The sequence below is a fragment of the Ptychodera flava genome, chromosome 15 (genome assembly GCF_041260155.1).
Source record: "Ptychodera flava strain L36383 chromosome 15, AS_Pfla_20210202, whole genome shotgun sequence".
Lineage (NCBI taxonomy): Eukaryota > Metazoa > Hemichordata > Enteropneusta > Ptychoderidae > Ptychodera > Ptychodera flava.
The window spans coordinates 40,352,630-40,374,476 of record NC_091942.1 but is presented as its reverse complement, the minus strand read 5'-3'; the positions used below and the strand labels follow the sequence as shown (position 1 = coordinate 40,374,476).

The window sequence follows — 21,847 nt, the reverse complement described above, 5'->3', positions numbered from 1 at the left end:
TTTGACCAAAAAGAGACACTTGACATAGATTATAGCATCAAATGTTGACCGTTCAGACTGAAACATGATGAAAGGTCTGATTTCAAAGCTAGAATTTTTTTTACCCTGATATATAATACAGCGACCTTGCACACTAATGATCATTCCACTGTTTCTGTTGGGATTTGTTGGTTTTTAGCTCCCATAGCCATATGTATATATGGCAATGGAAGCTATTCTTATAGGCTGGGGAAATGTCTGTATGTATGTATGTCTGTATGTCTGTATGTCTGTGTGTCTGTATGTCTGTATGTCTGTATGTCTGTCCGTCAACATCAAAAACTCCAAAACCGCTGCACATTTCATCCTGATATTTGGTGTGTACATGGATGATGGGCTGTAGATGAGATTTTGTTCAAATGAAGTTGTCATTGCCAAAAATATGCAAATTAAGTGAAAAATGTAAAAACAGTCAAAATTGAAAAAACTCAATAACCACTGAGCAGATTACATGAAAAATTAGCATGTAAGTACTTTGGGCTGACCTGAAATGATTGTGCACATCTTGGGTCAGTATCTTGGACTTGCTATTTTTCATGAATTTTTTTGTAATTTTCTCCCATTTTTGGTCAAAAAATCTCCTGCTCTGAAACCACAAGTCTGATTGATTTGAAACTTGGTATGGAAGTGCATAGGAGTGACCTTTCCCAAATTTGGGCAAATCGTGGTGAAATTTGCATATTTTTAGTTTACACGTCCATAGACTCCCATGTATAAGGCAGATCTCCATAGACTCCCATGTATAAGGCCATGAAAAATAAAAATTTAGTTTCTCATCATATTCATATTGCAAAAAGGATGCAGTGACACAATTTTTAGTCCCCACGGATGAAGTCCAGTGAGCTTATAGATTGGGTCATGTCCGTCTGTTCGTCCATCCGTGAGTCCATCCGTTCACGCAGATATCTCGGATATTTTGACAAAATGTCATGTGACCTTGGTGACCTTTGACCTCAAATATACATATTTGTCCATAACTCAGTAACCACAAGTGCTACCATACTTCATATATGGTATGATGGGACAGCTTATGACGCCATATATTGTACCTCATTAATTATGCACAAATCTAATTTTGAGCGAGCCAATAGAGCTAGAGGTCTGATTTTTGATATATAGGGATAACTTAGCAATACAATTTTTTTGACAAAATGTCACGTGACCTGGGTGACCTTTGACCTCAAATATACATATTTGTCCATAACTCAGTAACCACAAGTGCTACAGCCTTCATGTATGGTATGATGGGACAGCTTATGACGCCACATATTGTACCTCATTAATTATGCACATATCTAATTTTGAGCGAGCCAATAGAGCTAGAGGTCTGATTTTTGGTATATAGGGATAACTTAGCAATACAATTTTTTTGACAAAATGTCACGTGACCTGGGTGACCTTTGACCTCAAATATACATATTTGTCCATAACTCAGTAACCACAGGTGCTACACCCTTCATGTATGGTATGATGGGACACCTTATGACGCCACATATTGTACCTCATTAATTATGCGCATATCTAATTTTGAGCGAGCCAATAGAGCTAGAGGTCTGATTTTTGGTAGATAGCGATAACTTAGCAAAACAATTTTTTGACAAAATGTCACGTGACCTCGGTGACCTTTGACCTCAAATATACATATTTGTCCACAACTCAGTAACCACAAGTGCTACAGCCTTCATGTATGGTATGATGGGACACCTTATGACGCCACATATTGTACCATTAATTATGCGCATATCTAATTTTGAGCGAGCCAATAGAGATAGAGGTCTGATTTTTGGTATATAGGGATAACGTGGCAATACAATTTTTGACAAAATGTCACGTGACCTTGGTGACCTTTGACCTCAAATATACGTATTTGTCCATTACTCAGTAACCACAAGTGCTACACCCTTCATGTATGGTATGATGGGACAGCTTATGACGCCACATATTGTACCTCATTAATTATGCACATATCTAATTTTGAGCGAGCCAATAGAGCTAGAGGTCTGATTTTTGGTATATAGGGATAACTAAGCAATAAAATTTTTTTGACAAAATGTCACGTGACCTCGGTGACCTTTGACCTCAAATATACATATTTTTCCATAACTCGGTAACCACAAGTGCTACACCCTTCATGTTTGGTATGTTTGGACACCTTATGACTCCACATACTGTACCTCAATAATTATGCGCATATCTCATTCTGAGCGAGCCAATAGAGCTGGATGTCTGATTTTTGGTATATAGGGATAACTATAGGAGAGAAATTTTTGACCAAATGTCATGTGACCTCGATGACCTTTTACCTAAAATATATGTTTATGTCAATAAATAAGTAACCACAAGTGCTATGTCCTTTGTATTTAGTAGGATGGGAGACCTTATGACAACACACGCTTTACCTCATTAATTATGTACACATCTAATTCTGGCAAGCGAATAGAGCTAGAGATCTGATTTTTTGGCATATAGGGATTAATTAGCAATATAGTTTTTTTTTTCAAATGTCATGTGACCTCGATGACCTTTCACCTTGATTATACATATATATGCATATTTCAGTAACCACAAGTTGTATACCCTCCAATTTTGATAGGATATTAGACCTTAAGATGTCACATCTTCTACCTCATTTATAATGCGCGTATGTATTTCTTGGCTTGCCAATACTGCTAGAGGTCTGATCTTTTCTCCGATTTAGAACCATAACTTAGACATGCCTCATGTGTTTAAATTGGGAACAACGACATAGACCTATGTGTCCCATAGATCTCAACATATACACCCAGTGATCTATCATATGACCCCATGATACTTCTATGACCACATTTTCCTGCCCCATCAAGACTAATACTCCTATTACAAGTGGGGACTATGTCATTGTTAATGACTTGTTGAGTTAATGGTTGTATCACAGTATTCAATATATCTAATTCTGTATTTTTTTCCATTTTATATTCTGAATAATTACATTAAACATATTTCACTGTCTCCAGTACATTTCATTTAAGTATTTTCACTTCATGCACTTTATCCCTTTCACACATGTTCAAATATCTGACCAGAGAACAAACACTAAATAGTCCACGATGGGAGCTACAGTGTCATTGACGCTATTTTTTTAATTTGTTCCGAGGCGCCGGTAAATTTTTTCAATACGATACACAGTTTGAATTTTTTTCAAGGTAAATTTAGCATATTCCCAGTTTGTGGGGTAAATTTGTCTGGAGTGAAAGTTTGAGTTGACGCTGATAGAGTAGCCGACAAGCCCGGCACAGTTGACTGAGATCCGGTCGGTTTGGGTCGTTTAGTCCAGAACCTGCAGAGTTCTGTATGATCACCGTTCGGCATTTGGGTGAATTTTTTTGGTCAAAGTAATTCAGTAACAATATACGCAAGATTCTTTGTATTGTCAGTGTTCTCCCCAGGCCGTTTAACAGGATCAGCCCCGATCCTTTATTTTTTTCGCCCAATCCTTTATTTTTTCGCCCGATCCTTTATTTTTCATGCCGACCCTGTTTCATGTCCGCTGATTCTGAGTGGCTGAAGACCTATTGTTTCTCGGCGGCGATTTTGTCACTTTTATTTCAGCGAGCGTATCAAGTGTGAAACGGTTCTAATGTGGCGATAACACGACGTGCCCGATGATTTAAAGGTTTATTCCATCGCCAAAATGTGTGAAATGGTTAGACTGTTCTCCTTTCATGTCGATGCTGTAGGTGTTTTACACACAATAATAAGGCAGGGTTATCGGGTGCAAAGCACCCAAAGTCGCGCTTGTCCGCTTGTCTGTGAGGAGAATAAATAGGCCGGCCGTATTGCAAATGAACATCGGCTAAGACGGATGAAACTTAAATTCAAAAAGCATGAAATGTGTTACGCTGCCGATCGTACAGATAACGGCCATTTTATACAACGGACATGGAGTATACTCAACGAAAGGCTCGGTGTTACATCTTTGCCAGCGGGCTCTCAGTCAAAGCATTGAGCCTATTGAGGTAGTTCGATGGTCAAAGCATATACTATAGGCAACTGGTTGAACTGCCGTTGCCACCAATGTCTCGCACTGGTACGAATCCGAAGGTCAGGAAAAGTGATTTCGATCAGAAGAGGCTGAAATCGTACGATTGATTGAGACAAAAATCAGATGCAAAAATGTATGGTACTGCCGCGTGTTCAGATCGTTGCGTGTCCGAGTTAGCCATTTCGAGATCTGTGTAGCAGTACGTCAACATGACGTTGAAGCCATGTGTGTCACCTCGTGTCACGCATTCGTAACTTGCATGGATTTGTTCGATTGACTTTATGAAACAATTGCACTTGATCCAGTTTCAAAACCCATGACCCGTTTTACAATATTCAAGGCACCATGAAATGAAAGAAAAAGGAACTGCATGAGCTAAAATAATCATTCGTGTGGTCATCTGAATACAGCAGCTATGTACGTACGGTTAGGGTATACAGTATAGGTTCAAAGGTCGCGTGTGTTCAAGTGTGCTCCACACAATGCACGGCCGCGGCCGACGCTACGCAGTTGTCAAAGTTTCGTACGTTTGTCGAAGTAGAAGTCGATGCAATTTCAAATCTTGTTCTTGAAAATACCTGGTATCAATATTTTCGGGCTTCTCTTTATTATGAATTGAGTTTTAAAGTCAACATATTTCACTGCAGGCATGCTCCTCTGACTCAGAATTGTAAGTGCAATATTCAGTCCCGTATGAACTTGTCCATGTGAGTGTTTTGCCATGGACGTTTAAAAAAGATGTCCATGGTTTTAGAATAGCAATCTGGCTACAGACAAACATGTACCGGTAATAACAGAGGATCACATAAAACGTCTGATTTTGAATGTTATTCAAGAGAGAACTGGAAGACTTTGAATGAAAATATGGATGTAATATATGAAGTGCTTAAAGTGCATGAAAGATCTTACTTTATCCTTTTATTGTGGGATTTTTTCTGATGCTATGGAGTGATGTGTGTATTGCATAATTAACATAAAATTTACATAGTTATTGTTATGCAAATTAGCCGATCCTGTTTCAGAAATTTCTGGGGAGAACACTGATTGTTTTTGTCACCGTCATACGCATATATGGACGGTTTTTGATTAAAAAACGGTTAAAATATCCAGTGCTCGCAAATGCGTGCAAAGTTTATTCAGTGACTGTTTACGCAGCAGTCCTAAATACGACTAGGATTTACCACCGCGTAACAACTGTAAACACCGCATCGATAGTCCATACAAAAATTTTGTGCTGAATCGAGGGAGATACAATTGCGGTAGGAAAGGTCAGTCCACCATCCGTCAAAGTTGTTGATCGGAAAAATCTTCACTGTGCACCAACTACATGAGTGGCTGTTATAGTTGTACACGTAGTTCCATGGGCTTTCCACTGTCCCTTGTTACGAGCTATGTTCAAAGTGTGTCAAGCTACGAATATTTTCATGTATGGAGTTACAGACATCGGTGAAGTACCGGTACATTGATTTTGTTCAAAACCACTGCCTGTTTGCTCCTCGTTGTTTTTTGTGTCCCTAACGTCGACTGGCTCTATGTGCGTACAAACATAGCAGTCGGGATTAAGATTTCCTGGATAAATAGATACACTCATAGTTTATTCCGCCTCTGACGCAAAGATACATACTGTTTTACATGTGCCACTCCTAGGCCCTGGGATCGATTTCCATACCTTGTTAAGCTGAACAAGAAAATTGATTAGGACTTAATTTTACTTTAGAAGATATCGATTTTATTGACCATCTTGACGCAGTTCAGGGTGATATTTTGGTCACTCCTCACATATCCAAAATGAAACAAACACTATTGTAACACAGACTTTTCAATATTGAAGTGGGAAGCCTCTTCCACATTTTTTATACATGAAATAGCTGTTGCATATCCTTTAGGCCTCAAAAACAGATTGACCTTAAGGGGAATACACACTGCTAGACAACAGCATGCAGCTCAAAGCATGTAACACTAACACTTCAACTATATAGGGCCTTTGCAGAAGTTTACCCTGATTGTTCAAACGTAAACATAAGACAAACAAAATCACTACCCTAAAATTATGTCAAAAGGAATCATGAATTATCATAAATATCATCGTAAGTGAGTGAAAATGCCTACTTTGATAAGATTCAAACTTGGAATGGAGGAAAAACCTTTGTGACCAAAGAACCAAACTGCTTAAGTTTCAAAATGACGTCACAGCAAACTCAATAGCTTTCTAAACCATCAAAACCAAAGAAAATCAAGTCCAGAAAATAAACTTGTAGGAAGATATACACCCTGCATTCCATATTTCACGGGAAGTTTTTCTGGTTGGTTGGTAATTTTTTTTTGTTTACAATCCACATGCCTGGTCTATGGTGGCCACCATCTTGATTCTAAAACAAATACATCGTCAAAAACTCAGGTGCTTTCAAACGCAGGATAGAGTAAACAACAACAAAAAACGGTTTCTACAATTTTCCAAACCACTTAGCTGATCCATTATGCCAAAGTCTTTTCGATTTCTGCTTAATTCTGCAAATGAAAGATGGAAGACATCTCGTACCAAATGAAAGGGGGAGGACATCTCGTACCACAAGCTGCCTTTGCCTATATAGCAAGGTCACTGGAGGTCAAATTTGGTGGGAGAAAATTCTGAAGCAAAAAACGGAAAATCATAGACGAAAATCTTAAAAGAAAATAATCATCATAAAGACAATAATTTACTTAGTTGTATCAGAAATACTGGTGATGGCAATAAATTATCTGAGGAGCAAAGAAAATGATTATAACAAGATATTGCTTAATGCTACTTATATCATACCCATTGTCCTAAGCAAGCGTTTACACCCGCACCGTGCACCCTATCTATGGTTCAGCCATTAACACCTTTAAATAATATTGCACATACCAAGTTTCAAGACCATTGTGTGGAGGGACTGTGTATAGACCTAGACTGACTAGGCAACTTCTAGTATCTGCCTTTTACCCCAATGTGCTATCAATAGTCTGGCAAAGCTAGCCCTATTGTACCCCTATACCAGACCCCGATCAACTGACTATAGGACAGCTTACTTAGCTGATCAGTTAAGGGGCATGCTCTGTGGCTAATGATGGGCTCTATGAAGGTCATTGCAAGACCTGAGGTGATAAATTGTTAAGATTTAAAGAGTTACAAAATGGATAGCCTATTGATTGTAATAGTTGTATGTTAGTTTGGAAAAACTTTGTTGTTTTTCAGATTACATTTATGGAAAATGTCAGGAAATAAAACTGATACAGCATTTTCTATTACTATACAGGAGTTATTTGCAGATTTTGGAACATTGAAGCGTGCAGCAGTACACTATGACAGATCTGGAAGAAGTCTTGGGACAGCTGATGTTGTCTTTGAGAAAAAGGGAGATGCTATCAAAGCAATGAAACAGTACAATAATGTGCCTTTGGATGGTAAGTCTGTTGACATGGTAACAGAACATTTACAGCATATCTTGTCCAGTTTTCATCTCAAGAAATATCTATGTTCTGCTGCATGAGTCAATATCTGCCTTAAGGTAATATGCACCTCGAAAGTGAAAGACTTAAACTTTTGCTCAAACTTTCCTCGGTGAAACTTTCAACCATTCTCTTACCAAAGCAAGAATAAAAATCAGGGGTCACCGTGCAAACTTTGGTACTAGAGAGACAAATAACTTGTGATTTCTCGATATTTGAAATCCAAAATGGCCGCCATCCCTGTGTTAACTCTATGAGAAAAAATAAAATTTTCGATTTTCAAAAAACTAAGACGGTGAAAACTTTTCTTTCGCCAAGAGCTTCAAAATGAGCCCCCACAAGTGGTAGGTCAGAAGAAAATTGATAAAATTTGAAGGCCTGAATTTCTGTCCCCGAGGTGCGTTCTACCTTAACCCTTTTCCTGCCAAGTCCATATTTCACCATCAGGTTAAGATGGTTAAAATTAATGAAACACAACATATTCCATATGGTGTATTTTAACATAATACTGTACATTTGAAGGCTGTTGAAAACATAAATACTGTAAACTTGATTTTTTTGGACTAAAGATGCTATAACATACCAAGCCAAGCGGGTGAAAATACGTCATGTTTGGGCTCAATACCGCTTTTTACTGACTTGGCTTATGGGGAAGTAATAGTCTTAATACTGTCTGGCAGGAAAAGGGTTAATGATCATGTCACTGTATGATATATTTTGACAATCATACTTTGTACAGCTGTATGCGTAATCAATGGACTGTGTCATGGTAAATTTGACTTGACTTTGTAGGTAGGGCCATGAACATTCAACTTGTGACATCAGCAAATGAAGCAGAACAACTTCAGAGGCGGCAGTCAGCAAGAGGTGCAGCAGGCGGCGGTGGAAACTTTGGATCAGGGTAAAGTATAATTACAACCTGGTTAAGTTAGCCGATGAGAAAACAATCATCAAGGGTTTTAAAGATACACCCAATGTGTGTCCATCAAGGGAATGTGAGAGAAAACTGTGAAGTAAGATTCTGAATTCCATATACACAAAATTTTACTGAAGATATTGTCTGATGTCATAAGAACACTATTGGAACTAATTTTGGACAATTGGATGGTGAAGTAATGCCGGTTTAATATGCAAATGTTTGCTCATCTGCTTTTCTTTTAAAATCACACACTTGTCTTTAGTCCCCACGGACACCGTCCGGGTGGGACTTATAGGTTTGGTCATGTCCGTCAATCCGTCCGTCCGTCCGTCCATTCACGCAGATATCTCAGAGATGCCTGGAGTGATTTCATTCAAACTTGGTACAAGGATTACTTCATATGTCATACAGATGCACGTCGATTTGTTTTCTGATACGATCCAATATGGCCACCAGGCGGCCATTTTATTACAATTTTTTCATGTACAGAGCCATAACTCAGACATTTTTCAACTGATTTTATTCAAAGATGGTACAAGGACATTGACCAATGTCATAGATATGCACGTCAATTTGTTTTGTGATACGATCCAATATGGCCGCCAGGTAGCCATTTTGTTACGATTTTTAGCTCACATTTTGTAAATTAATGTGAGGTAATCGTATAAGCTGAATCAGTTCATTTGCATGCCATTTGCATGTCTGTATGTATGTATGTATGTATGTATGTCCGTCCACGTCAAAAACAGCTAAACCGCAGCACCTACTGTCTTAGTATTTGGTGTACAGGTGCATCTAGGGGTGGAGATGTGAATTTGTTCAAATGAACATGTCAGTGCCAAAAATATGCAAATGAGGGGAAAAAAGGAAAAACCCTGCAAATTGCTAAAACTCTGTAACCATTGGTCAGATAGGGTTGAAACTTGGTGTGCAGGTTCTGTTAGGCATTCTTAAGTAGGTGTTTAAAATTTAGGATGAAATTTGCATGTTTCTATTTTTAGGGTAATTTTTTCAGTTTTTAGTCAAAAAATGTTTTTCTCTGAAACAACTCATCTGATTGCTTTGAAAGTTGGTATACATGTTCCTCAGGATGACCTCAGTCAAGTGTATACAAATTGAATTGAAATTTTAATATTTGTAATTTTGGGGCAATTTTCCAAATTTTTGGTCAAAATTTTTTTATTGAAAAATTACTAATCTGATAGCTTTGATATTTGGTATACAGGTTCCTAAGGTTGATCAAAATCAGTTGAATGAATATCGTGAAGATATCTTGAATTTTGTATTTTTGCTGAATTTTTTGGTTACTTTTCTCATTTTAAGTAAAATTTCTTCTTCTCTGAAACCGCTAGCCTAATTGCTCTCAAATTTGGATTGGATGTTTGCAAGGGTGTTACCCTTCTAATTGTTGAAATTACGACAAAATTGGAAATATTACTGTTTTGGGGCAATTTTTGTCATTTTTGGTCAAAAAATCTTAAAAGATATATTCTTTTTAAAGCCCCTGGACAGACAGCTTTTATATTTGGTGTACAGATGTCCAGAGATGACAATAGTTAGATATGTGGAAATTGTCCTGAAATATACAAATTTGTATTTTTAAGACAATTTTGTCATTTGAGGTCAAGAACTCTTGTTCTCAAAATTACTTGTCTGATAGCTTTGTAATTTGCTACAAAAGTCCAGAGAGATGTTATTAGATACATTTTCTGCTCAAAGTGTTGGGAAACCCCCAAATTTTTATATTTTAGGTAATTTTCTTTTGTGACCTTAAAGGACCTACACCAACCAGGATATGTTGTGAGAGTTTTGAAGGCTGTGAACATAATTTTGTCATATTTAATATCAATTTGTAGTAAAATTTGATCCAGAAAACAAAGCTGAGGTAAATTTTTTCATTGCGGACCAATTTTTGCAACTTTTCCATGTAAGACACACAAGAACTGATGATAAATTTGGATCCAGGATAATTCCAGATGTCGTAATCCCCCCCCCCCCCCCCCCCCCCCCCACAGTGGAAGGCATTTCACTATCTGTAACTGATTTAAGTGCTGTTTACATTAGAATGATAGCACTCATAGCATTAATTAAAACATCCCCAAGGTTGTAAATACATTTCCTACCAGCTGGTCTTATGTAAGGGATGGAACATTTGATATTCAGGAGGGGGTAGGGGATAGAAGATTGATGAGGTAGCGTTACTTTTTACCAGATCCCTTGTACATTTTTTCCCACTCTTTTTTTTTTCCCACTCTCCCACCTTTTCTTTTTGTCAAGCTTCTCTGGCTAATTTTTTTGTTGACATTTGCTTATGTATGTAGGATCTGCTTGTCCCATTGCTATAGAAGTTGATATGCATGTTCCTAAAGATGACCTCCAGTACCTAAGTTGCAGACCTTATTTGCTTTTGTCATTCTTGTTTTTCTGGTTTTAATATTTCTTAAAAATTTACCAATTCAAACCGAATGTGAGCGCACTGTCCTTGACGGTATTTTTTCATGTACAGAGCCATAACTCAGACATGTTTCAACCGATTTTATTTAATAGCTCACATTTGGTTATACCAATGTGAGGTAATCGTATAAGCTGAATCAGTTCATTTGCATGTATGTATGTACGTATGTACGTATGTATGTATGTATGTATGTATGTATGTATGTATGTCCGTCGACGTCAAAAACAGCTAAACCGCAGCACGTACTGTCTTAGTATTTGGTGTACAGGCGACCTAGGGGTGGAGATGTGAATTTGTTCAAATGAACATGTCAGTGCCAAAAATATGCAAATGAGGGGAAAAAGGGAAAACCCTGCAAATTGCTAAAACTCTGTAACCGTTGGTCAGATTGGGTTGAAACTTCGTGTGCAGGTTCTGTTAGGCATTCTAAAGTAGGTGTTTAAAATTTGGGATGAAATTTGCATGTTTCTATTTTTAGGGTAATTTTTTCAGTTTTTAGTCAAAAAATGTTTTTCTCTGAAACCACTCATCTGATTGCTTTGAAAGTTGGTATACATGTTCCTCAGGATGACCTCAGTCAAGTGTATACAAATTGAATTGAAATTTTAATATTTGTAATTTAGGGGCAATTTTCCAAATTTTTGGTCAAAACTTTTTTTATTGAAAAATTACTAATCTGATAGCTTTGATATTTGGTATACAGGTTCCTAAGGTTGATCAAAATCAGTTGAATGAATATCGTGAAGATATCTTGAATTTTGTATTTTTGCTGAATTTTTACGCTCCCATATATGCATATGTATATATGCAAATGGGAGGTATTCTTATAAGGTGGCAAAATGGCGTCTGTGTGTATGTATGTATGTCTGTTAGTCCGTCCAGATCAAAAACAAAAAAACTACAAGATCATATGTCTTCATATTTGGTAATTAGAGGCATCCTAGGTTGGAGATGTGAATTTGTACAAATGAAGATGTCTGTGTCAAAAATATGCAAATGAGGTAGAAAAAAGTGAAAATTTGTGAAGATGCTGCAACTCGGGAACCACCCGGCAGAATGTGTCGATATTTTGTGTGTAGGTAGATAGCGTCAATCCTTTAAAAAACTGTTAATTTTAGAGGGATATCTTTAATTTCATATTTTTAAGAATTTTTTTTTCATTTGTAGGTTGAACAGCTTTGTTCTTCAAAAATATTTGTGGGACAGTCTTAAAACTTAGTGTCCACGTTACTATGGATTACAGTGATCTCCCCAGGATTTTCTGATAGAGTGGCGGCTAATAGTTTCTATTGCATAACAATAATGCAACTTATGGTAATGAGTTTCTATTGTTTACCAAAAATTATAGATTGCCGGCCACCACTCTATAATAGCTCTGGGGAGAACACTGGATTATCCATGCATTTTGTATGTATTTGAATGGTGATGTTTTGGTTGTTTTATTGTAGACATTTGTTTTTAACACGCATTGAAAGTCAATGTTCAAGGTCAATTTATTTTCAACTGCATCACTGCTGCAGAGCTTGCTCCACCTATTTCAACGCGTCATTGCTGTTACGGTTATAGTGTAGCACCCTGTTAACATGTTGTTAGCACGCTGAAGAGAGACATGTAATTAGGGAATAGTAACAATTGATGTAATAGCCAAATTGTGACGTAATACATGCCATTGTTCGTAAAGAAAAGTTGAAGCTCGAACTCGTTACTACTGTGGACTTCAGGATATTTCCTGCGTTTTGCAAGATTTTTGGGTGCACCTCACGAGTCAGAAGGTAAGCTATTCTAAATGTCTATCAATACCTGTTTTAGAATGTATGGTCTATTATATTTATGCATATTTTTACATAGAGAAGTTGTGTATAGTGGATTGTAGTGTGTGAACGGGTACTTGAACTGTAGCGCTTGTGAAATTGTTCAGAATGGCATTGCCGAGTCAAAATATTCCGAAGTGAAAACGAGGATTACATGTTGTGAGGTTACTTTGAGATATAGTGTGTCGTGTAGCATGTAATTTGAAACTGCATGTTCAGTTGTCAATTATCATCCGTTCAGCTACAGTGCACGGAGCTGAGTTTTGGGACTGCACGACTGTGTGGTTCATCGATATACGGCGGTTCAGCCCAAGTGTGCAGAACCGGTGAAACAACAGCAAAACCTTTCTAAAAAACAACTCAGTTGAACACATTAAAGTGTATTGTTTAAAGTAGAGGTTTCGAACAGTCTGTTCCTGAGATATTCCGCGGTACCATACGTCAAACTGTGTGGACTTTGAAAGATGTGTTCTGTATTTAAGCTTACATGTAATACGAAAGACAGAAACGCCGTTTCTAAACGAGCTTGCGTGTTTGCGTGCTGTTTAGTAATGTAGTACACCGTCAGTAACCTCGCTTGTGAAGTTTTGTGATTAGACTCGCGTTTAACGGTGGCGGTCATCAGTGCAACATTGAAAATTGTTTCATAATTGTATACCTCTATAAATTACAGCCATTTTGTACTCGGTATCGTTAACCATCTCGATCACATTTTAAGTGGGGCTTTTTGCACTTGACGTTCAACGTTACGCAGTTTGAACCTGTCCTCAACTGAGCAATTTCCGCCGAAATAGGAAGATATTGATCGAGACCAGCAACAACTGTCGTGCATGACGATTCGATTTCGCCGCTGCATGCGCCACGGCCGGCAACGTGCATGCATCGCGTTTGTAGGCTACGTTACAGTCAATCGTCATTTTCACACGAGACTGCCCTTGAGCATAATGTACTAGTATACACGTGACGTCATAACTCTCGCGAGGCTAGGGTGTTTGAGAAAGCATGCACCAGCTGCAATGAATGCGAAAGTAAATGTAGTTTGAGCGGGTCATTGAGAGAGAAACGAGAGTCGACGACTACTAAAACAGACCAGTATTCTAATCTTGTTTTCCACTTCGTCGACGTAAAAATCAACTTTGCTCTTTAAGGGGACGATTTCCTTGCCACTTCGGTTTCAAGTGTCATCACCGCACGTGGCAATCCCCGTGAATATATCTGAATGGGCCGCGCTTTTGTATACAGTCCATTTCAAAAGGACGAACGTAAAACGGTAAATGCGTTTTCGTTTAATATCGACTCATGTCGGTCGTGTGAAGTCGATTGGGTATCAGTTAATTCAAACGTAGGTGTACTGTGGCATTAGTTTGTGGTATCAGTTCGTACAATTAAAGGTTCATCATAATTTGTAGGTGTGTGAGTGGGTTATGTCAGTTTATGTCGGAGAGTACAGCGTAATAGTTGCGTGGCCGTAGCTGACCTCAATGTGACCCGAGCGCGTTAGATACACGCCACAAGTACCGCTGCGATATCACAGCTAGCGTGGCCGTTGTAGTAGTAGGTACATGCAACTTCTAGTTGGCTCATGGTTCATTGGTTGTAAATACGTTTGCTTGCTTAATCTCATTATTATATTTTTGATAAGTTGTTCTTGTTTTAACAAAGACACAGTACTTTTCCCTTAGTGTGTAGTAGGTAGCAATGAAAAAAAAATATCAAATTTGACGTTTCATTGTCTAAAAAAAACCAGTTGCCCATGTCACTACAACTTCAAGTAGTTCAAGATGTGTGTATAGTTGCACAAGGACCAACTCTGGTATACCAATCTGTTGGCACAGACCTACCGGGGAATTTCGAACCCTTTTAATTTATTTAATGTGATTTTTTATTTAAATCTTATCATCTAGATATGATTTGAATTAAAAGGGTATCTACAAACAAAAAGATTTGTTTTATTGGTTCTTCTCTTTGCTGTTTTATTGTATCTTGTTTGTGAGGACTTCTGGTTGTCTGTAACACAGCAACAATTATATTTCTTTTGACTTGGAGTTAGCATAACTAATTTATCAGTTTTTACAAAAAATATACTTTATCTCTACCAGTCTGTAAATAGTTTTGTAAATTATATTTTGTTCTCAATACATAGGTTGAAAATACAGCGTGCCAAAGAAGAAATATTGGCGAAAATCAGTTGTGAAACAACAAGTAAGTGTGTACAAAATTCTGCTCACGGGTGAGCTATCAATTAGGCTTAAAGGGCTGCGATCATCGATTATAAGTCTAGTCTGGTGTTAGTGCTTTTACATTTAATTAGTCTGTGAGTCTCAACATCCTGGTATGTTTGTGTAAGCTTACCACCATAATTCAATTATATGATTGTTCAGCCTCAGTAGACACCTTATGCATTAAGTAAACAATTTCAGCACAATTATCGGCAATATTAGCACAAAAGGATGCAAGGTTAATATTTATTTACCAAAGACCATGGAAAATTACCAGAATGCAAGGCCATGCAGTGGTTATTGATATGTTGCGATAATTATATGTGGGCTTGTGGATGCTTTGGAAAGTAAAAGCTCCTATGTGTGGTACTTTGATGCCTATATTTTTTGTTATAACACCACATTGCTTGAATGTAAACATGGTCACTGAGGGATAACTCAGCCACAGGTGGTGAACAAGTGTTCACTTGATCAGACAACTAAAAATTCAATTAGATAAATTATTAGTTGCAATTAGGGTTTCATCAAAATTTATGAAACTGATAAGTCAGGGTATACTTGTTAGTAAGTACATATATTGATGTGAAGCATGGCTGTTCTCTGAATTCTTGGCCAGGTGATCAGATATCAAAAATGATGTGAAATGTGAAATAAGCAAAAATCGAATTTCTGCTGATGAATATTACTTGAACATGAGTTACATTATCCAGTAACTAGGTAACATTTCAATTATTATGAAAAAACATTGGTAAGCTGCCCCCCTTACACATGCAAATGTTTCAAATACTTGTTTTTTGAAGTTTTTCATCGTGCTACTAATGTACATATATTTTATTGATACAAATGTACTCTTTATAAATCACATGAAAATTAAGTATGTCAAGGTGATATGAAAATAGCATGAATATGACACTTGAATGATATGCTTGTTAAACTAAATGCATTTTTTTGTTTCTTTTACAGCCTGGTGCTGGCAGGAGCCATGCTGATAATCAGCGTACGTCAGCTGACAATTCTGGTTTGGGTGGTTCCAGTGAGGCAAAACACCCAGTATCATATGATATATCTATCGACAGTGATCGATACAATAAGAGTTTGCTACCATATGATAGTATCCTATGTGAAAGTACCTTAAGCAACTTACACTCAAGCAACCTATTCATAAGTGAACCATCCATAAGCAACCTTTACAACAAAGAATGTCATGTACCACAAAACAGTGCACAAATACAGTCAAACAGTAGCATACTGCCTACAGATCCTTTTTTACTGCAAAGTAAAACTATTCAGACTCAGAAAAGCAACTGTCAGAAGCTTGAATGGGAAAGTTACACTATAGGCCATGTTATACAAGCTAGTATTCATCAAGGAAGTCCTGTTTTTCATGAATCTTCAAGAGGTAAACAATGCACTTGTAATGCCCTAGAGTATACTTGTGTGTATGTCAAGACAAGCATTCATTAACATGTGAAGACTTGAATTGCATTTTACATATTGGCGACAGTTTATACAGAGAAACGTTCAGTTACCTGCAGGCCAGCAATAAATTTAATTCAGACATTTAAATATTTAATGAATTGCCAAATATTGTACACATGGAGTCTTTGCAGCACAATATAGAGAAACGCAAGCAGTATTTTGGGTTGTTAGATCATTTCACAGATATAGATGTACCAGACTGTTTACATTTCAAGGACGCTATTACTAAAGCTTTCAATTCCAGTAACACTTTGTTGTTGATGACAGGTGGCTATTGTATGGCTCTTTCCAAACACCACAGTGGCAACTATTGTATATTTGATTCACATAGCGTAACTCACATGGCTTGCAACACATTGATGGCTCAAGTATTGTAATATTCTTTGACACACAATATGCTCTAATTAATTATTTGTATTCTTTGTTTGATAACTTGAATTTGAATAAAATGACAGCATATGAGCTTCAAGAAGTGATCATTCATGCTAATAATTCAGCACATCAGGCTCAACAGCAACATGACAAACATGAGGAACTTATGGTTAATTATTTTAATTTCCAGACTCAACAACTATCTTCTAAAAAGAATGCTCAGAGGTTAGACAGCTATGAAAGTAACGTGAACAGTACTGTGTCATCTGTACCTAAAAAGGTTTCAAGTAAACTGTATGCAAGAGAATATAACCCTTTGCGCCCCATTGCAACAATGTTGCGACATTTTTGCAGAGCCCAGCAGAAAATTTGCATACCGGGGTCCCCAAATCCCAAAACTTTCACTCACTGAACACCTCAGTGGAAATACAGTGAACGTATTTTTTTTAACTTCGCTGTAAATTTCTTGGTCAGTGTTTTTATGAAATGATTTCTTTTACAGGCAGGAAGAACTTGAAAAATAAAAATAAAATGATTTTCTTATGATAAATATAGCTGTTGTTTTTTAGCTCATATTTGGTTTTATATATAAATACCAAAAAGAGCTTTATGATGAGTCTGAGTGGCGTCTGTATGTCTGTATATTTGTGGGTATGTGCGGATGTATGTCTGTCACACACAAAGGCTCCCATACCGCCAAAGCTACCGTCTAAGTATTTGTTGTACAGGTAGATGTAGGGTGTTGAGATGTGAATTTGTTCAAATGAACACCAGTGTCAAAAATGTGCAAATGAGGTAAGAAAAAGGGAAATACTGCAAGTGTGCAGGAGTGGTGCAGTGAACTGAATCAGCCCACACATCTGAATAAGAGGATTTTGACCTTTAACCTATTTGTATGCAGGGTACCTATTATGGGAGTGGTAGCAGTAACTAAACAGCTAATTGTTCATTTCCTGTCATTGTTTATGAACTGTGACATATTAACAGATCTGCTGAAACCATATGGATGTCTATTTTGTACATCCATGGTAGAAAGATTCTCTGCTATGCATGTTGGTAAAGTTGACCTTCAGTATCTAAAGTTTCAGACCTTATTTACTTTTGTCCTGGTTTAAATATTTCTTGTTGTTTTTCTGGTTGTACTGTGCAGAAATTGTCATAACATCAACGTATAAATTTCCTGCACTGAACAGATAGAAATAACACTTATTGTTGATCTTTGGTATGTACCAATTCTGATCAAATTTGAGCGACACCGTATAATTGCGGTATTTTTTTTATGTGTGACAGAAATGACTTAGTTGAATAGTTGGAAAAAATTGTTGAACGTCTTGAAATTTTCCTGTGTAAATTTTAAATTTAAACACCTTATCAAAATAAACAATTTGGACCAAAGGCTAAACTTATTATGTTATATCTCGGTAACGTAGTTCAATTTTATCATGAATTCTACACTCTGAATTTCTTACCTGAGGCAGTGTGGCACGTCGGTTACCCTGACGGTAAAGTACTATTTAAAATTTTCTAAGACTTCAGAAACAAGCAAATGTCACGAACGTTCATGAACGCAAAAGTTTTGGCGACAAAAATAGCCAACGTTTTAAAGTCATTTGAAAGTATAAACGTTTCGAAGCAATAATATATATACAGTACATATTTCCGTGTGAAATCTAGACGGGGTTCCCCTTCAAGGTCATCAGAGTTCACGTAGACGTTGTTTTGTCTTCATACCGGAAGTCACTCAACGCCGCAAAATTGACGCATGGTACTCCAAGAAACACTCGTTCTTACACAGATGCACGTTGCACTGCTTACATCCCCAAGTTGTTTCAACAGGGTAGCCCTTTGGTGTTTTCTTGCCAGTCTTGCTGCATTGCCGACAACATTTCTTCTTACGCTTCGCGTTCGGAGAGAGTACTTCGCAGATGTGGTTCGCGATGTTGTCGGCGTTGATGCTATTCTCGACTTCTGTGACTTGACTTTGCGGCCCGCGCTTCCGACGACTTGTAAAACCGCCAATCAGCTGACTTGCTAGATCAAGGCGATAATCTTTCTGCCGATATCTTCGTCGAGGGTTTGGTGAATGTGCAATGCTGTACAATATAAAGGCGTTGATGATCATCCGATCGACAAAAAACCAGAACAAGTACTTCCAAAACTTCATTTACTTGTTGTTGATCGGGTAGTACGAAGCCATCTGGTCACTGAGGTCGACGCCGCCCATGTACTTATTGTACTCCCTCACCACTGTTGGGACGAATATCTCCTTCCCCTTCTCTGAACTTCCAGGCCGCCAGGATTGCAGTTGGAACTAAGCAGGGTCACATCACGCTTGTCGTGCCACAAAGTAGCTGTGATTTCACCGCTTGCTCGGTAGACGTAGTCACCTGGTTTCAGCTTCGTCGCTGGCTTTGACACTGCAGCCGGAAGTCCTTTACTGTTCTTGCGAACTGTGCTGCAAACGTTCGTTTGCCAGTTCAACAAGTCGACAGCAAGGCGAAGGGAACTGAAGAAATTATCATAGTAAATATGATGTCCTAATCCACAATATCTGCTGGTCAGATCAACAACGACACTGTAGCCAAGACCATGTTGCATGTGCTCTCCTTTCCAGCGTACGGGATCATATTGAACGTATAACCAGTGCGTGGACATGCAGCTGACCAGATTTTAAATCCCCACTTCACAGGCTTCGCTGGCATATACTGAATCATTGGTGATCGCCCGGCAAATTTACACATAGCTTCGTCGATGGAAATTTCTCTGAAAGGGACGAACTTCGTGGGAAATTTAGAACGAAGTTGATCGATCATCGGCCGAACTTTGTACATCCGATCTCTGCCTGGGTCTTGTCGGTCGGGTTCGCCATTTGGATCGTTGACATGAAAATACTGGTTCAACTTCAGGAAACGATTTCGGGACATGACTTTCGCTATCCCCGGTACATGAAGACGGTCGTCCGTTGACCAGTAGTCGCGTATTTCAGGCAATGAGTGAATACCCATCAAAGTGAGAACACCAATATACGCTTTCATCTCATTTCTGTCAACCGGACTCCACTCAGTGTCGACTTTCTGTGAAAGATCCTGTCTGAACTGCGCGTATTTGTTGGTTTCGCGGACGAGATGATCGAGAAAGTCATCTGTCATGAACAGTTGGAAAAATTCCAACTGATCACCCGTACACCCCAGATTGTGAAATGGGCCAGATTCGTCGCCGTTGAAAGGAAATAAAGTTATTTCGTCATTTGAAGTTTCTGACCACTCCAGATCGGCTACAGTAACGTCGTCTGCATGTAGATCTTCGATCAAACACTGGGCGAGTTCAGCAGGATCGATGTCACCCGCGCTGCCATTTTCCTGTCGATATGTTTCCCAGAAAAAATCTCCACTCGCAGTTGTTGTTCAGATATTTCCTCTGTTGTGAAACCTTCAAATCGCTGTCGGAATCAGAGTCCCCAAAGAAAATGTCCCAAACGGTGTTGTTTCTCACTTCCGGGGTAGATATATCAAAACAAACTTTAAATAAATGAATATTTAAATCTGTAGAGTTTTCCCACGGTGCGGGGTCGCGTCACTCAAAGAAAAGTTCAGGTCGTCTGTGTGTGTGGGGCGGGAAAAAATCTTTTATTCATGAAGGGGGCGGGAAAATGTATTCATGCATGTGTGATGTCGTAGGCAAGATGTTGTTAAATGTCATTGAGACATGTGTAGTCGTCACGACAAAAACTAACGATATAATCAATCCTTGTTTACTAATTAAAAATGCAGGCCTATTGAGGCCGTAACGGGATCACTGTACTGCGTTTACACAGGCCGTGTCAGGCCTAACCGGGCGTACGTGAATACAATTAGTGGGGCCGTCTCAGGCCGAATCGGAGCGCAAAGGGTTAAATAGAAAAGAAGACAAATCCACTCATTTTTGGCTGGTGAACGTGAAAAAGATAAATTAAGGAAAGCTCTGAAGAGGCAAAACCAAGATTTTCGAAAGACTGAAAAAGTTCAGTTGAAATTGCATATGCAACAACAGAGAATAAATCCTCAATTCAAACACAAAGAATGTTGTCAACAACAAGTACAAAAGAAAGCACTGCGACAAAATCGAGTGTTCAAAGAGAAAGAAAAACAAAAATTACGGTCACACATAACTGAACTTCGACAAAATCCAGTGTTCAAAGAGAAAGAGAAACTGAAATTGCGATCACAGATGAGATACTTGCGTCAAAATCCAAACTTCAGACAGCCAGAAAAGGAGAGGCATAAAATATACATTCAAAATTTGCGAAGGAATTCTACATTTAGACTAAAAGAGAAATTAAAGACCAAACTCTCCATGAGATCTCTTCGCAAATGTACTGAATATAAAAACACACAGAGAGACAGCAGCAACAAAGTTATAAAAGCTCCCAAAGGCAGAGTGTTGTTTTCCAACAGAAAGAGAAACATTTGAAACGAAAAGCACAAGACATTAAGCGCTTAAGAAACATAGAAAGATATGAAATTGAAAGCAGTATTGGAGCAATGGACTGTTCAGAAATTACTAAACTGAATACAAGCTTGCCAGACAACCGTCATGGTGAATTATTGCAAGACTGCATTGATAGTTTCCAGAAACATACATCTCAAGGACCCATTTATGTCTGTTCATCATGTCATCAAACATGGTTCAGAAAGTCTGTAATGCAAGCTGCCAAATTAGCCACACATTCTGCCAATGCATCTCAATACCTGACTGGCTATATCTCTGTCAACAATACAGAATGGGTTTGTACTACATGCTATAGATCTGTATCTGCAGGCAAAGTCCAAAAACTGTCCATAGCCAACGGAATGAATTTTCCCAATATACCATCAGAATTACATTTACACCAATTAGAGGAACGGTTAATAGCTTTGAGAATTCCTTTTATGCATTTGTGCAACTTGCCCCGTGGAGGTCAAAGATCATTATCTGGTCCTGTTGTGAATATCCCAACAGATATAAACCCTACCATCAATATGCTACCAAGAATGCTTAATGAATCTGCAACTATACCAGTCAAGCTAAAACGAAAGTTATCATATA

The 21,847-nt window shown here is 38.1% G+C and overlaps 1 protein-coding gene across 2 annotated transcripts in view; it reads left to right on the top strand.

Moving 5' to 3' along the window:
* The window catches only part of LOC139152182 (THO complex subunit 4-like), a 50,159-nt gene that overhangs the window by 10,102 nt on the left and 18,210 nt on the right, over positions 1–21,847 (top strand). For both annotated transcript variants that reach the window (XM_070725304.1, XM_070725303.1), the window contains exons 3-4: positions 7,336–7,483; positions 8,321–8,429. In XM_070725304.1, coding sequence (XP_070581405.1) covers positions 7,336–7,483; positions 8,321–8,429 — 257 coding nt within the window. The remainder of the gene's footprint in view (positions 1–7,335; positions 7,484–8,320; positions 8,430–21,847) is intronic.